The sequence below is a fragment of the Muntiacus reevesi genome, chromosome 2, assembly GCF_963930625.1.
Source record: "Muntiacus reevesi chromosome 2, mMunRee1.1, whole genome shotgun sequence".
NCBI lineage: Eukaryota > Metazoa > Chordata > Mammalia > Artiodactyla > Cervidae > Muntiacus > Muntiacus reevesi.
In genome coordinates, this window is record NC_089250.1 from 250,675,349 (window position 1) to 250,696,339 (window position 20,991).

The 20,991-nt window shown below is 46.2% G+C and overlaps 1 protein-coding gene across 4 annotated transcripts in view; it reads left to right on the forward strand.

Moving 5' to 3' along the window:
• Positions 1-20,991, forward strand: part of ZFHX3 (zinc finger homeobox 3) — a 244,621-nt gene that overhangs the window by 212,222 nt on the left and 11,408 nt on the right. For all 4 annotated transcript variants that reach the window (XM_065925670.1, XM_065925668.1, XM_065925669.1 and 1 more), the window contains 3 exons: positions 9,358-9,491; positions 9,633-9,833; positions 19,699-19,801. In XM_065925670.1, coding sequence (XP_065781742.1) covers positions 9,358-9,491; positions 9,633-9,833; positions 19,699-19,801 — 438 coding nt within the window. The remainder of the gene's footprint in view (positions 1-9,357; positions 9,492-9,632; positions 9,834-19,698; positions 19,802-20,991) is intronic.

Consider the following 20,991-nt stretch of genomic DNA (forward strand, 5'->3'; position numbering starts at 1 on the left):
GCAGTCAGTTGAAATGCCCAAGTTCAGACAGCAGGACTCCAGCCAGGTCGTAGCAGCCCTGCAGACCGTGGGCTCTGTCTCTTAGCAAGGGGGCTGGTGCCTTTGTGTAAGGAAAACTTGGCCAGGGAAGACAAGAGTTCTCAAGGAGTCCCCTGCGGTACCCTTGGGCCGTCTCCCCTACCCCTTCACACACTTGTCCCTCCTGGGCCTTGGAGTTGGGGGGCGCAGCGGAGAGTGAGAAGCTGTTCTGTGTGGACTCCCCGCTCTTGTGTGCGAACTCCGGGGGGGACATCTCCAGTCTGCTCAGTGTTGGAAACCCACAGGGGGAGGGGGCTGCTGTTCCCAGTTTTCAGACCTTCCAGGGATCTGAGTCAGTGTCTTTCTGCCCCAGTGCAGACTGTCAAACTCCTGCCGAACCTGGACAGACCAAGAGCAACCCTTGGCGGGTCCCAGGCAGGTAGATTTGTCGGGGGGCGGCAGAGAACTGAAGTGCGGGGCTCTTCGTGTCTGTCACCATGCTGGACGCAGATTGTGTGTGTTACACGAGTGCCGTCTCTTAAAATTTAGTGAAGTATCTTAAGAAGATAAAGATAGGTTTGAAATGGAGAAAAAACCTGGAAGAGTATCCTTCTAGCCTGGTCTCTGGGAGCCTATGCTGCATTGGGGCTCAGAGGCCCTAACTAACCTCATTAAGGTTGGATCTGATGCGGGCGGGATGAGCTTCTGTTAATTAACTGTGGTCTGGTCCCAGCATGACCCACATGGTCTCCTGTTTTGACCTACATCTCACACCTCTGGACTTTTTGCTGTCAATTCAAGCGTCTCTAAGGTTCCCCCTGTTCTGGTTTTTTCCCAAGTCCATGGTTGTCACAATCCGCAGTGAAGCCAGAGGGCAGAGTGATGATGCAGAGCCCAAGGTGCCCCCAACTGGGCACTATGACCACAGCTGCAGGCGGCATCTGTGCACAGCCCAGCGGGCTCTGCCGGGAGAAGACGGCAGAGCTGACCAGAGCCCAGAGGCAGGCAGACGGATTTGATACCTCTCAGTGAGGACTTGGGTCTTGGCCTCTTTGGTCCCTGCCTGCTGGCCCAAGCCAGGCTCCGGGTGGCAGCCCCAGGCTCAGAAGTTATTATTAAGTACCCCGACAGCTGCTGTTGGTCTAAACGAAGTGGTGGCTGGTGGCTCTGTTTTGACTGGTGGTTCATTCATAAACTTGACACAGAGGGAGCAAGGTATCTTGAAACTGAATTGTGGGATGGCCTTTTGGGAGCGCAAATCAGTGTAGTTAAGCAGCCTTATGCATATTTCAACATGGAATTAGTACAACAGATTGATGCCTCTGATGTGGGACTTAGCACAGTTTTTTCCCCGAAGATGGAGACAAGCCACAGCAGCCGGCACTCAGCACAGACCCGCCACTGCACCCTGGCTGCTTGCTGGGCCGGCGTGGCGTGACCCCCGTTCCCAGAGTGCTGACTTGAGGACACGGGCCAGGGTGGGCCTCTGCACCCTTCCCAGGGCCCAAGCCAAGGGATCCTTGGCTGGTGTGGCCTGCACGTGCCAAGACCAAAAAGATGCTGCCTCCTCCTGCAGAGTGGAGAGAGCCTAGAGGTGTTTGTCCTGTTCACAGAGGTTCTCCAGGACACGTGGAAAGACCAAGACTTTGATAGCAAGGCAGCCTGTCTTCGTTCTGGGTTACACAGCTGACAGAACATGCGGAGGTTACTCCTTCTGAATTTCTGGCTTTGAAAGTGTATTTGTGTTGGCTTAGAGCAGGCACATTCCCTGAGGGACAGCCATATTTAATCTTTCACCTTTGGCCTGAGGGGGAAAACATCGAGCTTTGAGACCAGGCCTGGATCTCATCCCCACATGTGGATGATGAGAGTATCATTTGCAGCAAGAATCATTTGAAAGTGGACTCCCTGATTGCCTGCACCTGCCAGGCCCCCGTATTTCATTCTAGTCTAGCCGAGAAGTGGTATGATCCCTGCCGATTACAGAGAGCTTCACCTCTGACGATGGTTCTCAAGAGTGTGGTGGGACCATCGGCATCACCTGGGAACCCACTGAAATGCAGGTTCTCTGAATCAGACCTGTTCCAGGGGATGGGGGCTGCCTTCTGTGTTTTAGCAAGTTTTCCAGGGGATATCTGATTCACTTGAAGTTGAGAAGTTGGGGCTCTGGTCTCTGTGACAGGCATGAAGTTTGAGACCTATTTCTCCTTTAGCTGGATGGCAGACCTCTGAGTCCCCGGCATATGAGGGAGGGACTAAGCTTTCCTATAAGACAGAAGTGTGCAGAGGAGACACGAGTCCTGGTCTGGCCAATGGAATCTAGATCATAGGAATGGGAGGGGGGAGACATGTGGTCATCATGATGAAGAGTGATCAGAGACCTAGCACTCTTGATCTCAACCCTGGTTAAAAAGTAACACTTGGTGAAGGGGAAATAGACCTCCCTGTGCTATTCTTGAAACTTCCTATGAATCTGTATTTCCAAATAAAAATTAAAATAACAACAGCAAAGAGTTTCTGGATTTTCAAAGTGCTGAGCTATCTCGTTCACCTTCAAGTTGGTAGAGAAAACTAATGAGCCATTCCCCAGCAGCAGTCACACCCGTATGGAGTAGAACTCAAGTTTTCTTTGAAATCCTCCATGGAAACAGGAAGCTCTACGTGATGAGCCAGTGAGGCCTGTGTCTTGCCCCACCTACCTAGGTATGCTCGTCTGCCTTTCTGAGTAGGTGTCTGAACTTCTCTATCTAGAGATAGCCTGCAGTTACTCAAACTGGGACTGTGTCTTGAACAGAAGGTTTTTCACCTCACCAGGCTGGATTCTAGGACAGAGTTCTTGGGGAAGGGCGTTAGCGGGATGTGAAGACCCCCGCTGGCGGTGCCAGCGCTCACCTTGGCTCACACAGTCTCCTGATTCCTCTTTGAAATGACTTTAAGTGCTCGGCTGGAGGCAGAGTGAGAACCATGCATATTCAACGACTAAGTTGGCAGCAGAGCAGACCATTTAGAGGAACTGTCGTTCTCTATAGTAGGGAAGGGAGAGAGTTTAGCCAGATCTCTGGCTACTTATCAAGTATAGTAGCTCCGCAGGAGATGCGGCACGAAACCCTAGCCTCTGCTCTGGGGAGGGAATTGCAAGCAGATGGCAAGAGCGGCCCCGCAGCCAATGACAGTGCGGAGCACAAAGCGTCCTCTGGAAACCATGCACTTCTGCTTTCTAGAGGGGAATGTGGGGCCTCTGAAAAGCTGGGGGGGGTCGGGGCGTGGAGAGAGCTCACTGCCCCTTGCATTGTATTTTCGTTATGAGCCGAATGACCATTTTCAGGTCTGGTGAAGCTTCTGTGACTAGCGTGCTGGGGTCATTATCTCAAACTCAAGCATCAAGTCTGGAGTTGTACGAATGTGTTTTTGTCTCCTTAGTCAATGGAGATAGATAGAACAGATTGCTGTAAATTTCTAGGGCAGGTGGCAAGCTGGTTTACGGAACAAGGCGATGAGAACCTCTGGCTTACGGAAAGTAGCATGAATTAATAATCATTTAATTGGCTCCTCCATTATGTTGCTGGTTTGGGAGATGGAAGTTGAGATGGAGGGGCTGTCAGTGGCGCTTTAGCTCAGAGGCTGATGGCTGAGAAGTAGGGGTGCTGGCTGCCTCTGGTCTTTCACAAGGATGACACTTCAGGCAGCCTCCCAGGCCTTCGCCAGAGGGAAGAGGGTCGGCACTTTGGTGGAACACCACTCCCACCATGCCCTGAAGGGAGGAAATGAGCGTGAAGACCCCGCGGGCGGTGCCAGCACTCACCTTCACCTCACAGACTCCCGATTCCTCTTTGAAATGACTTTTAAGTGCTCGGCTGGAGGCAGAAGGAGAGCTGTGCGTGTTCAATGACCAAGTTGGCAGCAGAGCAGACCCTTTAGAGGAACCATCGTTCTCCACAGTAGGAAAGGGAGAGAATTTAACCAGGTCTCTGGCCACTTATCAAGTGTAGTACCTCCATGGAAGATGCGACACGAAACCCTAGCCTCTGCTCTGGGGAGCGAACTGCAAGCAGATGTCCAGCAGTGTGGACGCTCAGCACATGCCCTGATCTCCTCAGGGAGGACGCTGGCCAAGGTCAGGCCTGTGAGAGAGAATGTCCACCACACAAACAGCGCCACTGATGTGGTGAGTGGAAAGCAGGTGAATTTTGCTCATGAAACTAAAATTTCTGGTACTTTTCTTTTGATTATCTTGGAGGGCGAGTCAGTGTCTTGGGTAATGATTAGAGAAAACCAAACACTGTGTACTGTAAGGTTCCATTTCTGTCCCATTGCCATGGTTCCTTCAGGTTTCTTTTACAGGAGGCAGCAAATCCCTGCCCTCCTTGGCTTGAGTTGTACAACCACCTCACTAGGTGAGAAAGTCTGCAGGCTGTCCATGGTCTCGTGAGTACAACTCTCAAGTTTTCTGCCACCAAAGTTTCAATGACTTGGATTTTAGTTATTAGTGAGGATTGGAATTGGGTGAGAATTTGTTCTATAAAAAGTGGTTTTATCAAGTCAAGTTAAAGGGGCTGTGTATTTCTACCATACCTGACCACTTGATAAGCCCCCTAGATGATACTATTCTTGCCTATTCTTCACAGTTAGTCACCTCCCGCCTGAAGCCCCTTACTAGGTTTGTTTTGATTATTCTGTGTGCTTAGAACAGAGTAAGACCATGTGTTCAAAACTGCAAATAAAACTTGCGTGAATTCAGATCAGCTCTCTTCTGTTCCTTGCTCCCTCTAATTAATATGGCAGGAGAAGTAAATTTTTAAGTAATTACTTTTAGAGGTTAAATACTCCCTAAGCAGATATGTTACAAACAATGGATACCTTGTTTGTTGATGTCACAGAAGTGGTTTTAGTTTTTCCTGAGGAAGCCATGCACTGACTACTGTCTTTCCCTTTGAAATGAAATTCTTCTGCCTGGAATGTAGAGGAACCTAAGAGAATAAAACAGAGAGTCATGAATCAGGTCTGCCTCCCTCAGCATCTGTCTTTGTCAGATACAGTGGCCAGCGCATCCCAGTTTAAGGGGGAATGGTGGTTTTCGGCCCAGACGGTTGATTTTGAATTTTCTGTCCTCCATAACCACCATGCGCAGGTCCTTTTTGTGCCTCACCAGTCAGTTGGGTGGGGCAACCTCAACTCCTGACAAGTTGAACAAGTATTTTGTTCACTTCTTCGAAAGTCTGCATGGTAAGGAATCCACAGCTCACATTGTCAGGCTGTGGTTGGGGTTTGACCCAGCATTTCGCTCTCCCAGCATCCCTCTTGCCTGGCTTTACAAAGAGTATGTCATCCATGGCGCGTGCGCTCGTGTGATTCCTGGCCATGTTTTTAAACCCTTTGAAGTGCCAGGAGCCCAGCATGTTGCCTATGGAAGATTCATTGAGATTTAACACATATTTTCGTATGACACAGCTGCCAAAATGAGGAAAAATTGCTTTAACCAGCAAAGTAAAAAATACCACCCGAGGTTTTGCACAGTATGGATCCAAATATCCACATTTTCATGGACAGTTGAATTTAAATTCTAAACACTTTAATTATAATATTAAAAATAATATAACTGCATGACAAACTGAGGAAATGGGGAAATGGTCTATGATGCCATCACCTAAATACAGCAATCATTTTCATTCAGTCTTTTTTCCTAATCCCTATTTTTTACAGAGCTGTATCATGGTATAATGCACATTTTATCTTTTTTGTTCCTTCAGATTAACATTCTCAAGAACTTTTCCACATTGCTGCATTGCTGTCATATGTAACCTCATTTAATAGTGAAGAGGCTGTCCCATGGTTTACTTAACCATGCCTTTTTGTAAAAGATCTAGATTGTTCAGTTTCGCTAACTGAACAGGTGGCTAACATCCACTCCTGTTCAATTTGTCTTTGTTGAAGAAGCCACTACAGGTTGTAACCCTTCAAGTTTTGACCAGTATAAACCAGTGGTTCCAGGCACTGTTTAAAATTACAGCTTGTCTCTGGATGCATGTTTGTATCTTACTGCTGTGATGTCAGTGGCCTTCAAGTGACCACTAATTAATTTTTTAACAAATAAAATGTTTTCCAGACTTGTGACATTTCTTAGAATTTTAAGTTAGACTTTTGGAAAGTCTTCAAACCACATTGCTTTCCCTTTTGGTATTTGCACTACCTCATTTACTGATGGCCTACAATGTATGCTAGTGACAGAACTGAAGTAGGAACTGACTTTAGGACTCTGGCCCTTGAGAAGTTGTTCAGAGAGAAGCAGCTTGAGAAAAGGTTAGAGTGTCATGGCCAGCAGTAACTCCTGTTGGCAGAGAACTTGCACAGCTGTTCGCCCAGCTACAGAAATTTTATAAAGGCTTAGGCACCATGGTTTGATAGGGACTGACATTTTAATGTCTGGGGTCAGGCTAGGAGGATGCCTGTCAGCCTCATTAACCTAACTCTTTGGAGCATTCCCCACATCACCCAGGGATGCACAATGGAGTTATAACTGGGTGTTAACAGATTCTGATATGAGAAAGGCATGGCTTTATCTTTAGAGAAGAAGCCTAGGTGGTTAATGTCCACTTGTAGACAAATCTGATCTAATAAAATGCAGATTGCCCCAGATAGAAATGAGATGAGCCCTGGAAGTTTTTACACCAGTGGATGCAGGGTTTCGTATTAGAGCAGGGCTGCTGTGTTGCTCCAGAGAAAGAGGAATGAGTGAGTGAGTGATTTTATTTTTTAAAAACACTTTAGAAGGAGGACTCCTTAGCTTGAGCATACAAAGAAGCCTTTAGAATTCCAGAGCAATATGAGAGTATGGTGGTGGGGTGGCGGGGTGCGGGGGGAGATAATAAAAGTCCCCTTCTTCACCCAAAGGGAAAAGAAGAGTGGCTTCTGAAACCAGAATTCTCACCTCTGCAACCTCTTCACAATTCATTACACGTTCAGCACTGAAGGAAGAGGATGGACCCTTTGGTCATATGAGGAAACTAATGCTGCAGTGGCTTACACTGGGTTTGCCTTTTTCAGTGAGTGAGGCGAGTCTGGTGGTCTCAGCCTCCTACTTGTTCACCCACACTGCCCGTCAGCTGCAGGGCTGACAGCCATTCTGGGCAGGGCAGGGGGTGGGTAGCACAGGTGGAGAGCACTGACAAGGTGGCATCATTGTCCTGTAAAAGCAAGTCTTGTTTCAGGTCAGGCAGACTGACTAAAAAGACAAGATGGGTGTTCACAGGAGAATTCTGTATCCTGGCTCGCCCCTAGAGGAGGGGAGAGCATACGGCAGCTCCTTCCTAACTGTAAGCCCTGAATCCTACAGATTGGAGGTGGAAGTGAGGAAGGTGGAGGATGGCTGTAACAAACAGGCATCTGAAGTATCACCTAATGCCTCCACCACTACCACCCTATCTTTAGGAGGAATTTGAAGAGCTAACGCATAGAAGACAACCAATAAGCAAAAATGAAAAATGATGGAGAATAAGGAATCTTCTGGGGGAAGGAAGATCTCAAGTCCCTGAAACATTAATTAAAGACTCCTGTTGTGGGAGTGTGCAAGCAGCGGCCCGTCACACTCAAGAGTGTCTAAAACCCGTGACACGGGGTTTCGAGGGATCAGGTCTGAGGGGGTCTGGGAGATGGAAAGTGGGCCATGGGGGAACCAGACTAGAATGTTACAGCACCTAGTTAATCGGCAGCCAGTCCATCACATTAAATATCCAGCCGTCATGTATTACCTTTCAAGTGAAAATGAATAACTCCCATTAAGAGCAAAATGGGTTTGAAGTCGATTCGAGACAGATTAAAGTACTGTTATGAATGTGTGTGTTGGGAGGAGGAGGAGGGGTCTGTATGTAATATGCTCGTCCTTGTACTTTTTAAATAATAGATGTTCTACAAACTTATGTAGACCAGGTTACCAAGATACTGGGGTTAAAGGTCACAAGATGTGCATTCTGGGAAGAGCATCCACTTCCTGGAATACTTCCTGCATTTCACTTTTTTTTTTTTTCAAAATTATTGTGTGGCCTTATGATTTTAATGAACAAAATTGATTTTTTACAACTGTTTATTAAAGCACACATCTGTAATGACAGCATCTTGTGTATCCACGTCAGAACAAATCTCAAAGCTGGAAACACGTGCTGGGTAACTAAACTGGATGAGACAGAAAGCAGTCTGACCAAAGAGTAGAAATGAGGCTTTCCATACCAATGACTTCTACATGGAGTCAGATGATTTTTCAGTGAGGGCAGCAGGCAGTGGGTATGTCTTGTCTCGCTACCATTTTTAGGATTTTTCTTCTTGCCTCTTGTAATGAGATTCTGAAAAATGGAGTTCCCCATCCAAAACAAGTGAGAGGGCCAGCTTTAAAGCTACTGACCAGGTTTCAGAATGACCAGATGTGACCACTTGAGGATTTGTGTTTATTCGAGAGGAGCCCTGCTTATTTATCCTGGTTAAACCTTGTTAGCCCAACTGTTTTCTCATCCAAATCTTACAGATCTCTTTCCATGATTCAGATAACTCCTTCCGCCACTATTCTGTACCCACTGTTTGCCGCTTAAGTCTCAGGTGACCCTCCTCCCTCGTTAGTGTTTTGTCTTTTTGGTGACATGGAGGGTGAGAGGGCATGGTCTGGGCAAGCGGATAGGAAACTCTCTCTCTGAACCACCCACTCTGAGTAAGCTCTTGTGTCTGGAGCATTGGCTCGTTTCTAAGTTGGATTGACACTCTGCCTAGTTCCACTTTTAAGTTGTGTCTCCCTGCCAAAAGCGAGTTGCTGAACCAAAGCTTGATTTTTTGCATGTGAAGAGATACGTGCAAAAAAATCAAGCTTTGGTTCACATTGATCAGGTCTCCTTTGATTTCAAGACCTGTGACAATAAAGTTGGGAGCATACCGTTGATTACATCTATGAAAGTCTGTCTGGTTCTTGGGTTGACTCGTGGTTGGCAGAGCAGTTGGTGAGACTTCCCCAGCCACTCTCATGAGCCAGCAGGTTGTGTCTTGATCGGTGGGGAGGGAGGTCAGAACAGACTGAATGTAGGTTTATCCAACTCAGAGCTTTTTAGTCCATTTCTTCACCTTTTTTCCTTGGTGTTCAGTTGTTAAAGTTGTATAGTGACAGAAATCCATAGGCAACAGAAAGCAATGCTTGCTTCTTTCCCAGTGTGCCCAATAAAGCCATCCAGATGCTCATCCTCCTTTAACTTGGGTGTTTCACAAACACCCTGAGCTATGAATGAATGTTGACTCTCACCCAGCATGCACCCTCTGGGAGCTGGCCTGGCCTGGCTGCTGGATTACATCTTCCGCTTTTCCTTCCAGCATCATCAAGCCAAGCAGAGAAGGAGCTGACAGATTCTCCTGCAACCTCCAAACGCATCTCCTTCCCAGGTAGCTCGGAGTCCCCTCTTTCTTCAAAGCGACCAAAAACATCAGAGGAGACCAAGCCGGAGCAGGTGAGGCCCGGAGGGGCTGTGCTGTGGGAGAGTATTTCAGACACCTGAGGGGAGTGGGATGGGGAGTGGGCGGGCGTGGGACAGACACTGTTGCCGCGGGAACTGAAGAGTGAACCGGCGGGGTGGCTGTGTCCCCCACAGATGTACCAGTGTCCCTACTGCAAGTACAGCAATGCCGACGTCAACCGGCTGCGCGTGCACGCCATGACGCAGCACTCGGTGCAGCCCATGCTCCGCTGCCCCCTCTGCCAGGACATGCTCAACAACAAGATCCACCTCCAGCTGCACCTCACCCACCTACACAGCGTGGCGCCCGACTGTGTGGAGAAGCTCATCATGACGGTAAGGCGGCACCTCAGGGCTCTTCTCTCCCCGGGGGCCAAGGGTGACACTGTGACAGGGACAGGATGCTGTGCTGCTGGACGCCAGAGCCAGGACAGGGCTGGAAACGTCAAAGATGGTCCTGTGACCTCTGTCAGCCTTAGTCCTGGCATGACCGTGACCCAAAGGGCTCTGTGTTCCCAGCACCCCTCACCATCCTCTCCCCTCCAGATGCAGAGGCCTGGGGGGAGTTAACTGCAAGTTGTTATTCAGGTTCTCCAGGCCTTTACTGAGCAAGTCATAGTCTAGGTTGTTCTTAGATTCATTATGTTTCATTTCATCCTCACAGTCACTATCTAAAAAAAGGCCTGATGCATTTACATTATGGCTGAAGAAACTGAGGCTCAGAGAAGTTAATTGGTGTGATGCCACTTTTAGGTGGCAAAGTTGAGACTTGAACCCAGATTCTCCCACTCTATGAATGCAGCCCCGTGTCAGGAGAGTGCCTCGGGTGGCTGCTTTCGTTCTCAAGGCAGGAAGAGGCTCAGTTGGGTAGTACGTGTCAATTCATGAACAAGGGCTTTGCATTTTGAACATGAAGTTGCTCTACCTGTGGGGCATGGCTCTAAGTGACCACTGGAAACATGGCCCCAAAGATTAGTATCAAGATTTAAATATAACATAATGTGAAAACTTTTCAAAATTCTGCAAGTGATACTAATATTTGTCCTAAGTGATGTTTCGTCATGAGGAGTATACATTTGGTGCTGCATCAAGGGAACTTTAGCAGCCAGTGGGAAACTACGGTGACTTATGTGCTTCAAGTGTAACTTTCCGTGGGTATTTTCAAATAGACTGGTGAACATGTTGAAAGATTCTCTGTAAGTGGAAACTTCCTTTTGTGGATGGTGGGTTTCTATGTTACAAGTTTCCTGGGAATTCTCTCCAGCCTTGGGATTTTCCTCAGGCTGTCATACTGGGTTGGCCAAAAAGTTCATTCGGGTCTAAGTAAAACTAAAAGACACATTTTTCCATTTTCACCAGAAACTAATGAACAACGTATTTCCTAGCTGAATGAACTTTTTGGCCAACCCAGGACTTCCTACAGCTGACCTGGAACCATGGGAGCCTAAAGAAACAGGAAGAGATGTGAAGAGGGAGGCATTTTCAATACATTATTCTTTTGCTTTGGTGATTCTTTTTCCTGTTTAATATCACACTGGTCTAGGAAATATGAGCCTGTAGTAATCTGTATGATTGGTTTACATTAGACAGTGTTTCATTTATATATTCTTAAGGACCAGTATATAAATTTTATCTCAAATAGCCATTGTTTATCATATTCTTTTATTTTTATTTTTTAAATTTTTTTTCAGTTTATTTTTTTTTAATTTTTTTTCCATTTATTTTTATTAGTTGGAGGCTAATTACTTTACAATATTGTAGTGGGTTTTGCCATACATTGACATGAATCAGCCATGGATTTACATGTATTCCCCATTCCGATTCCCCCCTCCCGCCTCCCTCCCCACCCGATCCCTCTGGGTCTTCCCAGTGCACCAGCCCGGAGCACTTGTCTCATGCATCCAACCTGGGCTGGTGATGTTTCACCCTTGATAATGTACATGTTTCGATGCTGTTCTCTCAAAACATCCAACCCTCACCTTCTCCCACAGCGTCCAAAAGTCTGTTCTGTACATCTGTGTCTCTTTTTCTGTTTTGCTGTTTGTCATATTAATTCTTTTATAACAGCAACAGTGTGGTACAAGGTATCAAGTCTGGTGATCATTTGAGTCTTCTTCATTTAACAACAGGATGTTACTGCTGTGTTTGCTTGGGTGCTAAATTCCTAAGATACTTGGGGGTGTTACTCAAGCAGTGATTCTCAAATCCTTTTTGGGGGAGACTGGTGAAAGTGATTCAGTAGCCTTACTGGGTATTCTATGGATGCTAGTTTGACATTTATTATTAAGAACTCTTTAAAGTATTCCGCATGTACAAAATTTAAAAAAAAAATTTACTTGGCTGCACCGGGTCTTAGCTGCAGCAGGATCTTCAGTCTTCATAGTAGCATGTGGGATCTTTAGTCGTGACATGCAAGCTCTTTTATTTGTGGCTTGTGGGATCTAGTTCCCTGACCAGGGGTCAAACCCAGGCCCCCTGCATTGGGAGCGAGAAGACTTAGCCATGGGACCACCAGGTATGTCCCTACACGTACAGAATTGTGTGTATAATGCCAGGGAGCATAAGGATACCCACAGTTCACCCATGGAGCCAGGTTAATAAACCCTATTTGAGAAGACTTCCCCAAGAACATAATTGTGTAGGAGAAATGTGCTCCCTAAGGAGGCTGTGCTTGGCACCTGTTCAGAAACCCCTGTATACCTACCTCATTTTCCCACAGCACACAATGGAGGTGCTTTCTAGACATTTCTGAAAAAGTGTGCAAATTGGGGGAAATGTGCTGACTATAGGAAGTTCATTTGCTAGCAACAGGAGACAGTTAATGGATTCAGAAACAAAGTTGAAAGTTGTGGGAACTGTAATCATGTAAGGGTTTGAAGTTTGACTGAAGATGCCTGTCAGGTCAGTTTGGTACCTCTCTTTGCATGAAGATGGAGTTACTGCATGGCTGTCGGTATTGAACTGGTTTCTTAAGTTATGAGGACGTTTTGCGTCGAGCTAAGTGAAGCAGTTCCTTCTCCATCCTTTAGCAGGATCAGCAGGAAAAAGCCAAGTAGCCAAGGTTGGAGGGCAGTTTGTGGCCATACTTTGGGGTGAACCCAGGCACCCTATTTGAGGACTGGACTGCTCATCTTGGTCTTTACCCTAACAATTAAGTAGTTGCCACTGTCCTCCCTCTGAAAAGTATGGTGTTAAAATGAAATTTTGAAATTGTTTTACAACTGTTTATAATGAGCCTGTGGTTAAAATCATGCCCCTGGAGGCTATTTTTATGGCAGTTTTATTAGAAAACTGTCCAAGGGGAAGTATTGGTTAGACTTTTTGATGGTATATCTGTTTGTTCCTGGCCATCTAGAGCAGGAAACTCTGAAAACAGCATGATGAGATATGCCCCTCAAATCAGAGCTCCATTTTCTAGACTGTATCATTAAGGAATGGTCAATGTCCAGTCATTCATCCTCCCAGAGGAGAAGGTTATGTTTGCTTTATCTCTGAGTGGCTCAGATGAATGGCAGTGAGAGGAGTGAACTTCTTCCTTGCCAGATGGTTTGACTGAATGCACTGCCTCTGGTGCAGACTAGGAAAACCTGGCACAGTCTACCAAACAGACACCTCCTGGCAGAGGTGGGGTGTGTCCATGGTCTCTGAAGCTGTAAATTCTGGTAAATATTTTTTGCTGTCTGTGTCCAAGTTCTCAGGATCTGGCTTGAATTGGGTTTCAGTCTCTCTAAAAGTAAATTCCACCTTGATAAATGGAAATAGATTACTTTCTATACAATGTCTTTCCGTTCAGTTGTAAATGGAGAGTGTTTTGAGGAGGCTTCATTTAATAATACCTTATCAGACAGCTTTCAGGAACCTGCAGTGTCTAATATGTCTGTTGCTATGGTAACAGCTGCTTGCTTATGCTCTGCATCTCATATCTGTGTCCTCCATGGGCCCCCTTCTTTTTACCGATGAAGGGGCTTGAAAAATATTCTCCACTGGGAACAATTGCAGCTCTGGCCCTCTGCTATGGAAACTGCACCCACAGCACTTCATTCTGCTGGGCCTGTGGGAAACAGCTCCAAAGGGTGTCTTCACACACATCATAAGAAAGAAGGAAAGCTATAAAGTTGAAGGCAGTGAGAAAGTGCCCCTCCAGGCCCCACTGAGCGGCTGCCCCCGATGCCAGTAACACAGCAGCCTCACCTAGTGACGGAGAAGTTCGCGTCTGAGGCAGTGATGGGGGTAGAGGAGACACTGCCTGTGCCACCTCTTTTTGCTCACTTTTCTAGGGGAGAGGGTTGAGGGCAAGGGGGCCAGGTTTCTAGCCCCTAAATGAGAATAGGAAAGACCACCTACAATAATTTTCAGTGGTCCTGAACTATTCTAATTGATCACTGTCCTTCTAAGTGGCAGGACACACCACTGGGATGGCAGTGCATTAACACAGGGAAACTGTCTTTGTTCCTCCATCACTTAGCAAAGTGTGACCTCATGGCGGACAATGGGGCTAAGTCTGGAGCAGCCAGCAACACCTTTCTCTAGCCCTTCGTCTTTGTTCCCTTCAGTAGTTCTTGATTATCCTGTGTGTTTTGTACATGCACTCATTTCCCCTTCACAGCTCCGGGACCCACGCTGCCTGCAATTCCATAGCTCCCACCCTCCACACCTCACCCCACCCCACAGCTCTCTGACTCCTATGATGTTTTTGGTCAGCATCTCTCTCTGTGCTCACCGTGTGCCTGTACATCTGCGTCTCCAGACCAGGCTGGCCCCTTGGCACCCCCTGCACCGGGGCTCTCAGGTGGCCACTGGCCCTGAGGCTGTGGCACCCACTTGGGTACCAGCTCTCACTTTGTCTCCATCTCAGAGGAAGGTAATGAAAATAATCGGGCTTCATTAATTCCAAGTCCTGTGAGATGATAGCCATTTGGAGCCTGTTTGCCAATTAGATGGTCTAAATTAGAAGTGACCTTGGTATACTGCCACTGCTTGCCTCTCTGAGTCTAATGAAGCTTTTCTCTCCAATTCAGTCTCCTTCTCAGCTCTCTTTTTTCTCTCTTCTGCTGTATGTGTTTGTGTGTGTGTGTGAGAAAGAGAGACAACTGTTCATGTGTTTCCTGTTCTCCCACCTATCTCCTTTTTTCAGTCTTTCTGATTCTTAGATTTTTAAAATCTGGTTCAGGGCTACATTTGTTTCTCGCCCACATGAATGTTAATATTGCTCTACAATTTTTCCTCATGAGTTTTAGGTTAAGAAAAAAAAAAGCAGCCACATAGATGACATTTTAGAAGGGAAACGAGACAGAGAAATGGCCCTCTGGACACACAGGCCCAGCGCCCAACCTGGCACAACTGGAAGGCAGTAAAAAAAACAAAACCCTGAGGCTTTGCTGCCAAGCAGTGCCTGGCTGCGGGCAGCGGGCAGCTCCTGCATCCTGGCAGCCATTGGGGTCAGAGGAGGAAGTGAGCAGCTGGACCCTCACTGGCACCATCAACTCTAGATTCCCCCACTAGCTGGAATGCTAAGGTCTGGAAGCGTTGGCTTTTAAAGAATAGGACCAATGCCTCAGTCACCAGGTGTACAGACTAGCCAGGTCTCTGTTGGGAAGGCCTGTGTCTGAGGTTCTATCTTTCCCTCTGTCACCATTCCCTTTTTCTTTCCCTCCATCTGAGGCTCTTCAGTCTGTTGATTTTTTACTGAAAATGTGAAGGATTTCAGCCTCTTTGGGAGTCTAGGTTTTGGCAAACCTGTCCTTTCAGTTGGAATAGTGAGCCTTTCAGAAAGCAACTCTACTCAGGCGAGCGCTGCCAGGGCTGTGGGGATGAAAGTCTCAGAGAAGTGAGGTGCAGTACTTGGGTCTGAGAAGATAGCTTTGCTTGCCAGCATGTGGAACCTGTTGTTGCATTGATCTAACCTCAGGGTGGCCTTGAGGGATGAATTTGCATGAACAGTTCCGTTAAGAATTTAGCAAAACTTATATACCCCTTGGTTGCTCAAGGTGTTGTATTTGGCCATTTCACATCCATGACCCAAAGAAAGCAAGGAGTGTGGCAGCTCCTTATAATCCAGCTTCTTCCTCTAAGAAAGAGTAAACATCGGCGGCCCCTCCTGGATGTCACAGTGGGAACCAGACCCACATCTAAGACTCTGGCTTTTTTATAAGATGAGTCCTTGAAGCTTTAAGGCCCACTCACATCATAGAAACTTGAAAGGCATTAAATTGTAATCCTAAATAATGGTGAACCGAACAGGAGGTATTTACAAAGCCATGTCACCTTTCCTAGTAGTTCAAGGACAATTAACTGAGTCCAGGAATTTCTCTCTAGGGAGCCTGTGATTTCCTAAAATTATCTGCAATAGTCTGTTTGAAAGTATTTTTTCTAGGAGCCTGCCACTTTCACCAGATTTCGTAATGAGTTTATGATATCTAAAAGGTTAATTATTCTGGATGTGAGCTTCTTGGGCCCAGAGACCTGTCTTGCTCTGTCTCACAAGCAAGTGGCACAAGGACCTTGTACAAAGTTTAGTGTATGATGGTCAAATGAGTGGACAAGCAGAATCACTTGAGGCCCTTCCTTCTCATCAACTGAGTTGTTTTGGAATTGTTTAAGCGTGAAGATTTTTCATATCAGTGTAGAATGCTTCTACTTCTATTGTCATATATGAGAATTGCTGAAACTTGAAGATTTCCAGCATCAGCGCAGAACTCCCCATTTCTCACTCTATGTGAGACCTGTTTACTTGTTTGGAAGGTTCTGTCCCTGCTCAGATGATATTTTGTTCCTGTGTTCTCATCAACTCTGCAAACCTGGCTTGACTCAGAGAAGCAGGAAGAAGGCGTGTGCTATCCAGACCGCCACCAATCAAGAGAGACTCAAATTCTGAGGAAGTCATTGCTCTAAGAGATTGAACTTTCTTACCTGAAAAACTTGGACTTTTAGTTAAAAGTCTGTTTTCATAGTCTTAAGTCCCCTTTATACATTAGTGACAAGTACGGGGGAATGTAATTTAACATACTCATTGTGTATGGTTGTAAGATTACTGGAAGAATCAATCTACATGGATGTTGATGAAGGACAAGTAGGTGTTTTGGCTGATAGTGTGGTCTGGCCAAACCTTAATCTCTTTGTTTGGCATCTGAGTCTGTGGCTGGGGGTGCTGGGACAGTGTGTGTAATGGCATTCAGTGCTTGGGGGGTTTGCAGCTTGAACACGTTGGGTGAGGGAGCAAGGGGGCTGGTTATACTGTGGGCAGGTTTGGTCCCTTCGCCTGCCAGCGTGCTCCGATGCTCCTCGTGAAAGGAAGGCCTTTACAGAACTGTGCTTGGCACTGGTGAGTGACCGCCTTTCCCAGGCACCTCCAGCCTGGCTGGGGTGGTTTGAGCCTTTCATGCTGCGTGGCCACCAGATCTGATTGGGAGACAAGGGGTGCTGAAGGAACTCTGCCCTTGGCCGACTTCTGTCATCTTCTGTGAGCACAGCTCCTCAGTGAGCCCTCGGCAGGACCGTACTTTTGGCTGTTGACCAAAAAAGCATGGAAATTTTAAGTGACAGGATTGAGAAGTTGGTAGAAGGAGGAGTGGACACAGACACAGGAACATTTAACGCCCAAGAGCTTACATGGGCCTGTCCTGCATAGCAAAGAGGCTGCCATTGCAATCTCTCTGTTCAGACACATGGGCAGATAGACCCCATCAGAATTTCTAGATCCTTAGGATTCCCTTCAGGAGTCTTCCTCTCAGTCTCCTGGGAACTTCTTGTCCATTAAGATTTTATATGCTGAATCTTTTTTGTTTGCTTGCTTTCAGGGAGAGGTTGGGTACACTACAGATGAGAAGATGCAGGTAGATAAAAGTAATTACTTAAACATATACGGGGCAAGACTTACAGGTTTGGAGGCCCAGATTAAGATGCAGAGGAGCATGTGAGGTTGATGATTATATTTCGGGGAGAGTTAATTGATGGAAGGTGAAGGCAGACAAAGAACCGCTGCTTACTGCCTTCTTGAATCCCAATCAGGAATTATGATTAAAGTCGCGGCGAGACAACAGAGGGCTGATGAATTGGTGTCTTTTTTTTTTTTTTCTTTTTTGCCGTCATTCACACTTGATTGACTTCAACCTTTCAAGTGCAAAAGTCTCTCTTTTCCATTATTATTCATAGCCATCTGAGTTTTTCTAATTAAAGTGTATGAAAACAATTACTGATCCGTCGTACTGAGTCTGTTAGAGGGGATGTCTGCCTTACTGTAATGTGTATAAAGAGCCCACAGTTTTCTATAATGATGTGCAGCTGAGGTGTTAGATAATTTTATTCTTTTTTACTCTGTAGGGCTTTTTTTTATTTCTCATGATTCATTTTTCATAATTCCTAAAGATCCCAGGAAAGGACTGACCCCGCAGCTACAGCTGAGGAAGGAGGTGGGGGGCAGTCTTTTTTCCTTTCCCTTCCTCCCCATCGTGCCCCCAACCTCGCGCTCCCCTTCGGTTGAGGACTATAAATTAATCGGTGACCTTTCACTTCTTGGATTCCCGCTGGACTCCCCAACCACACTGGTCAGAAATGCTTTCTATTAAAAAGAAAATAGATGGAATGAGTTTGGCAATCTCTGCTCCATTCCTAACGATTCATCAACAGCTAGCCTTAACCAGCTGCCGGTGAGCTTTGTGTGAGGGTGCAATGTCTGGGCAAGAGGGGTTCTGTGTCACTCACGTGCACCTGCTGCACACCTGCTGTTCATAAACACGGGGCTCCTCAGAGCCCTTCTCCAGTGCCTGTTGCTTAATTTCTGCACCTTTGGGCATCTGGGTTCCTGAGATTATCCTAACACCCTGAAATGTAAGGGGGAGTTACCTTTTTGGTATTTATGGGGACAGCTGTCTGAGTTTCCCCTTGAGGTGGAACCTACCACTGATGATTCTAGTGAATGCATCAGCAGTGATTTTGAACAAGGCCAGAATCCTTAAACCATTAGAAACTAATAGTAAGATTTATTTTAAATATTTAATTTGAACAGTAATCTAGATGTTCTGGTCTTTGCAACAGCAAGAGAAGATACTATCTCAGTGGTCATGTTTGATGAGGAAACAACATCTCCAGGTGGGCTGGGTGCCATGTAGAAAGGCTAGTGGTGACTGTATGTTTCTGTTCCTGTAACCTCGGGGTCAGTTTATGTCTCAGGCTGCATTCAAACAGGGGACGATTTCTGATTCACCTGGGAATATACTCAACTACCTTGCTGTCCTGTAGCAGGCAAAGGGGCACTGCTTCTTTTTAAACAAAGATGCTTTTAGCCTTATGTTGCATACTGAGGGCTTCTTATCACATTAATGGAAGGCAAATGATAACGTGTTTGGACAAGTTTCTGGCCAGATGGCAGGACAGCCTGGAGAAATAAATCCCTAAAATCTGACCTTAAAGTGTAGCTTTTTGACCCAGGTTGCTATATTGGGCAGCAATAGCCGTAGCCAAGGTGGGGCTGCCCTGTTGTAGGATGCAGGACACTCTCTGGGCTACCACACAGGTGGAAGTTCCCTCCAATGCTGTGTACCAATGCAGAGACCCTGGGAGAAATCCTGACTGAAGTGAGTCATAAGAAATGCTCATTTGCACTTGATCTCAGTTTATAAAGGGTTACAAAATGTTGTTTCCTAGAAAATCTGCCAGTGTGTCTGCATGTCCTTAGCCTTCCCTTTGTTCTCCTCTCTTCTTCTTACCCTTTCTCTCGCTCACTCCCCTCCTCTTCTTGCCTGAATACATTTTGAAAATAGTACTACAATGCTCCCTGCTTCAAGATTACAGTGTACTTTACTAGGTATGATTTAATTAGGGCCCTTATTATGTTTTCAGCAGCTTAAGGTGGGCCTTTCAACTTATCTACCTAATTGGTTGCACAAGAAGTTTCACAGCCCATGACAAAACATTGTCAGTGATCAAAGTCAAAATTCTGCATAAAGGAAAAATATTAATAATAAGATTATTCTTCAAGTGTGCACTGCTAATTATGTCCAGAATGTAACCGTAGAAACACTTTTGACTGATGTGAGCTTTGTCTAATAAACATGAATCTTCAGTGAGCTATGGAAAGTGACACCTCCAGCCTTAACACTGGTGAAGGCTAATTTTGCTTATTAAATAATTTCTACACATTTTCCTCTTGGGTCTCTTTCCTCTCCTTTTGACTTGCCTTGTGTCTCTGCCACTTGCTCTTCAGGTGACCACCCCTGAGATGGTGATGCCCAGCAGCATGTTCCTCCCAGCGGCTGTTCCAGATCGAGATGGGAGCTCCAGTGTGGAGGAGGCAGGAAAGCAGCCTGGTTAGTGTCATGACTCTTGACCTTGAGAAGAGAAAAAGAATGTTCATAGGGCAAGAGTGCTGCAGATTCCTTACTGTACTCCTAAGCTGAATGTAACTTTTCAAGGGATGAGGGGCAGTGTTGTCAGCACTGGACACTTGGGCTCTTAGTGGGTATCTGTTGCTCTTCTTGTGGTCTGAAGTGAGAGAAAAGCTCAGGTGAGAACCAGTGAGGTTCTGGTGGACACATGTCCCCTTAGACTGTACAGTGGGGAAGTTAATGACCAGAGACTCAGTCAGTACACACATAACTTACCATCCCAAGCCATTACATATTCCCTCTCTGAGGACTTAAACATGAGGGACTTGTGGAGCACACGGGTGATCTCAGGGCACTGGATTAGCTATCTTTCTAGGTGCTGTATCTGCACAGAACTCTTCTCTGAGACTTCCAGGACTGTCTCATAGGAGGGAGCAGAAAAGAACATTTGGAAGGGATACTGTTGTAAACATAGATGCTGGTGGTGCCCTGCGGTGAGCCCTCACTGGGTGGGACCTCTGTTTATGAGTCTCTCCTCCATCACTGACATCTTGTCAGCAGCTAAGATTTAAGTTGGGAAGAGCTCTGCCCCACACGACTGCCCCACCTCCTCCCTTGTGATTTCTCCATACGAGGCAGTGTACCACTGACCTGAAAAAGGGTCAGAATATTTATGGGTGTGATGATCTCACTGTAGAAAAAAGTTTTAATGTATTTTCATAATTGACCACTTGAACATGCATTGCTTATTGAATAGAGAGGATAGTCAGAAGTCACATTATAACAGGAAATTTAATGCCTAAGAAATATATCCAAAATATATCCCCACATCCAAAATTTCTTGTTACAACGGACAGCAGTCCTTACAAATGCCCCACATCTTAGCAGCACACTAAATCACATATTCTACAGTTTAGATCCATGTAAAAGGGGTATCCTTTTATTTGTTGAGAAAGTGAAACAGATATTGTTTAAAAGACAAATCTGTGTGATGGTATAGGCCTACTAAGAGTTGAGACTGTCTGTATTTCCTTTTCTTCCTCTCATCTTCCGATGTGCTCATATAGCATGTGCTCTCTGGGGGCAGGCGGGGGGCTCCGTGGAGAGTGTGTATCTGCAGGTTGGGTACTTCCCTCATCATCAGATTCTGTGTTCACATGGCCTTGCTAGGC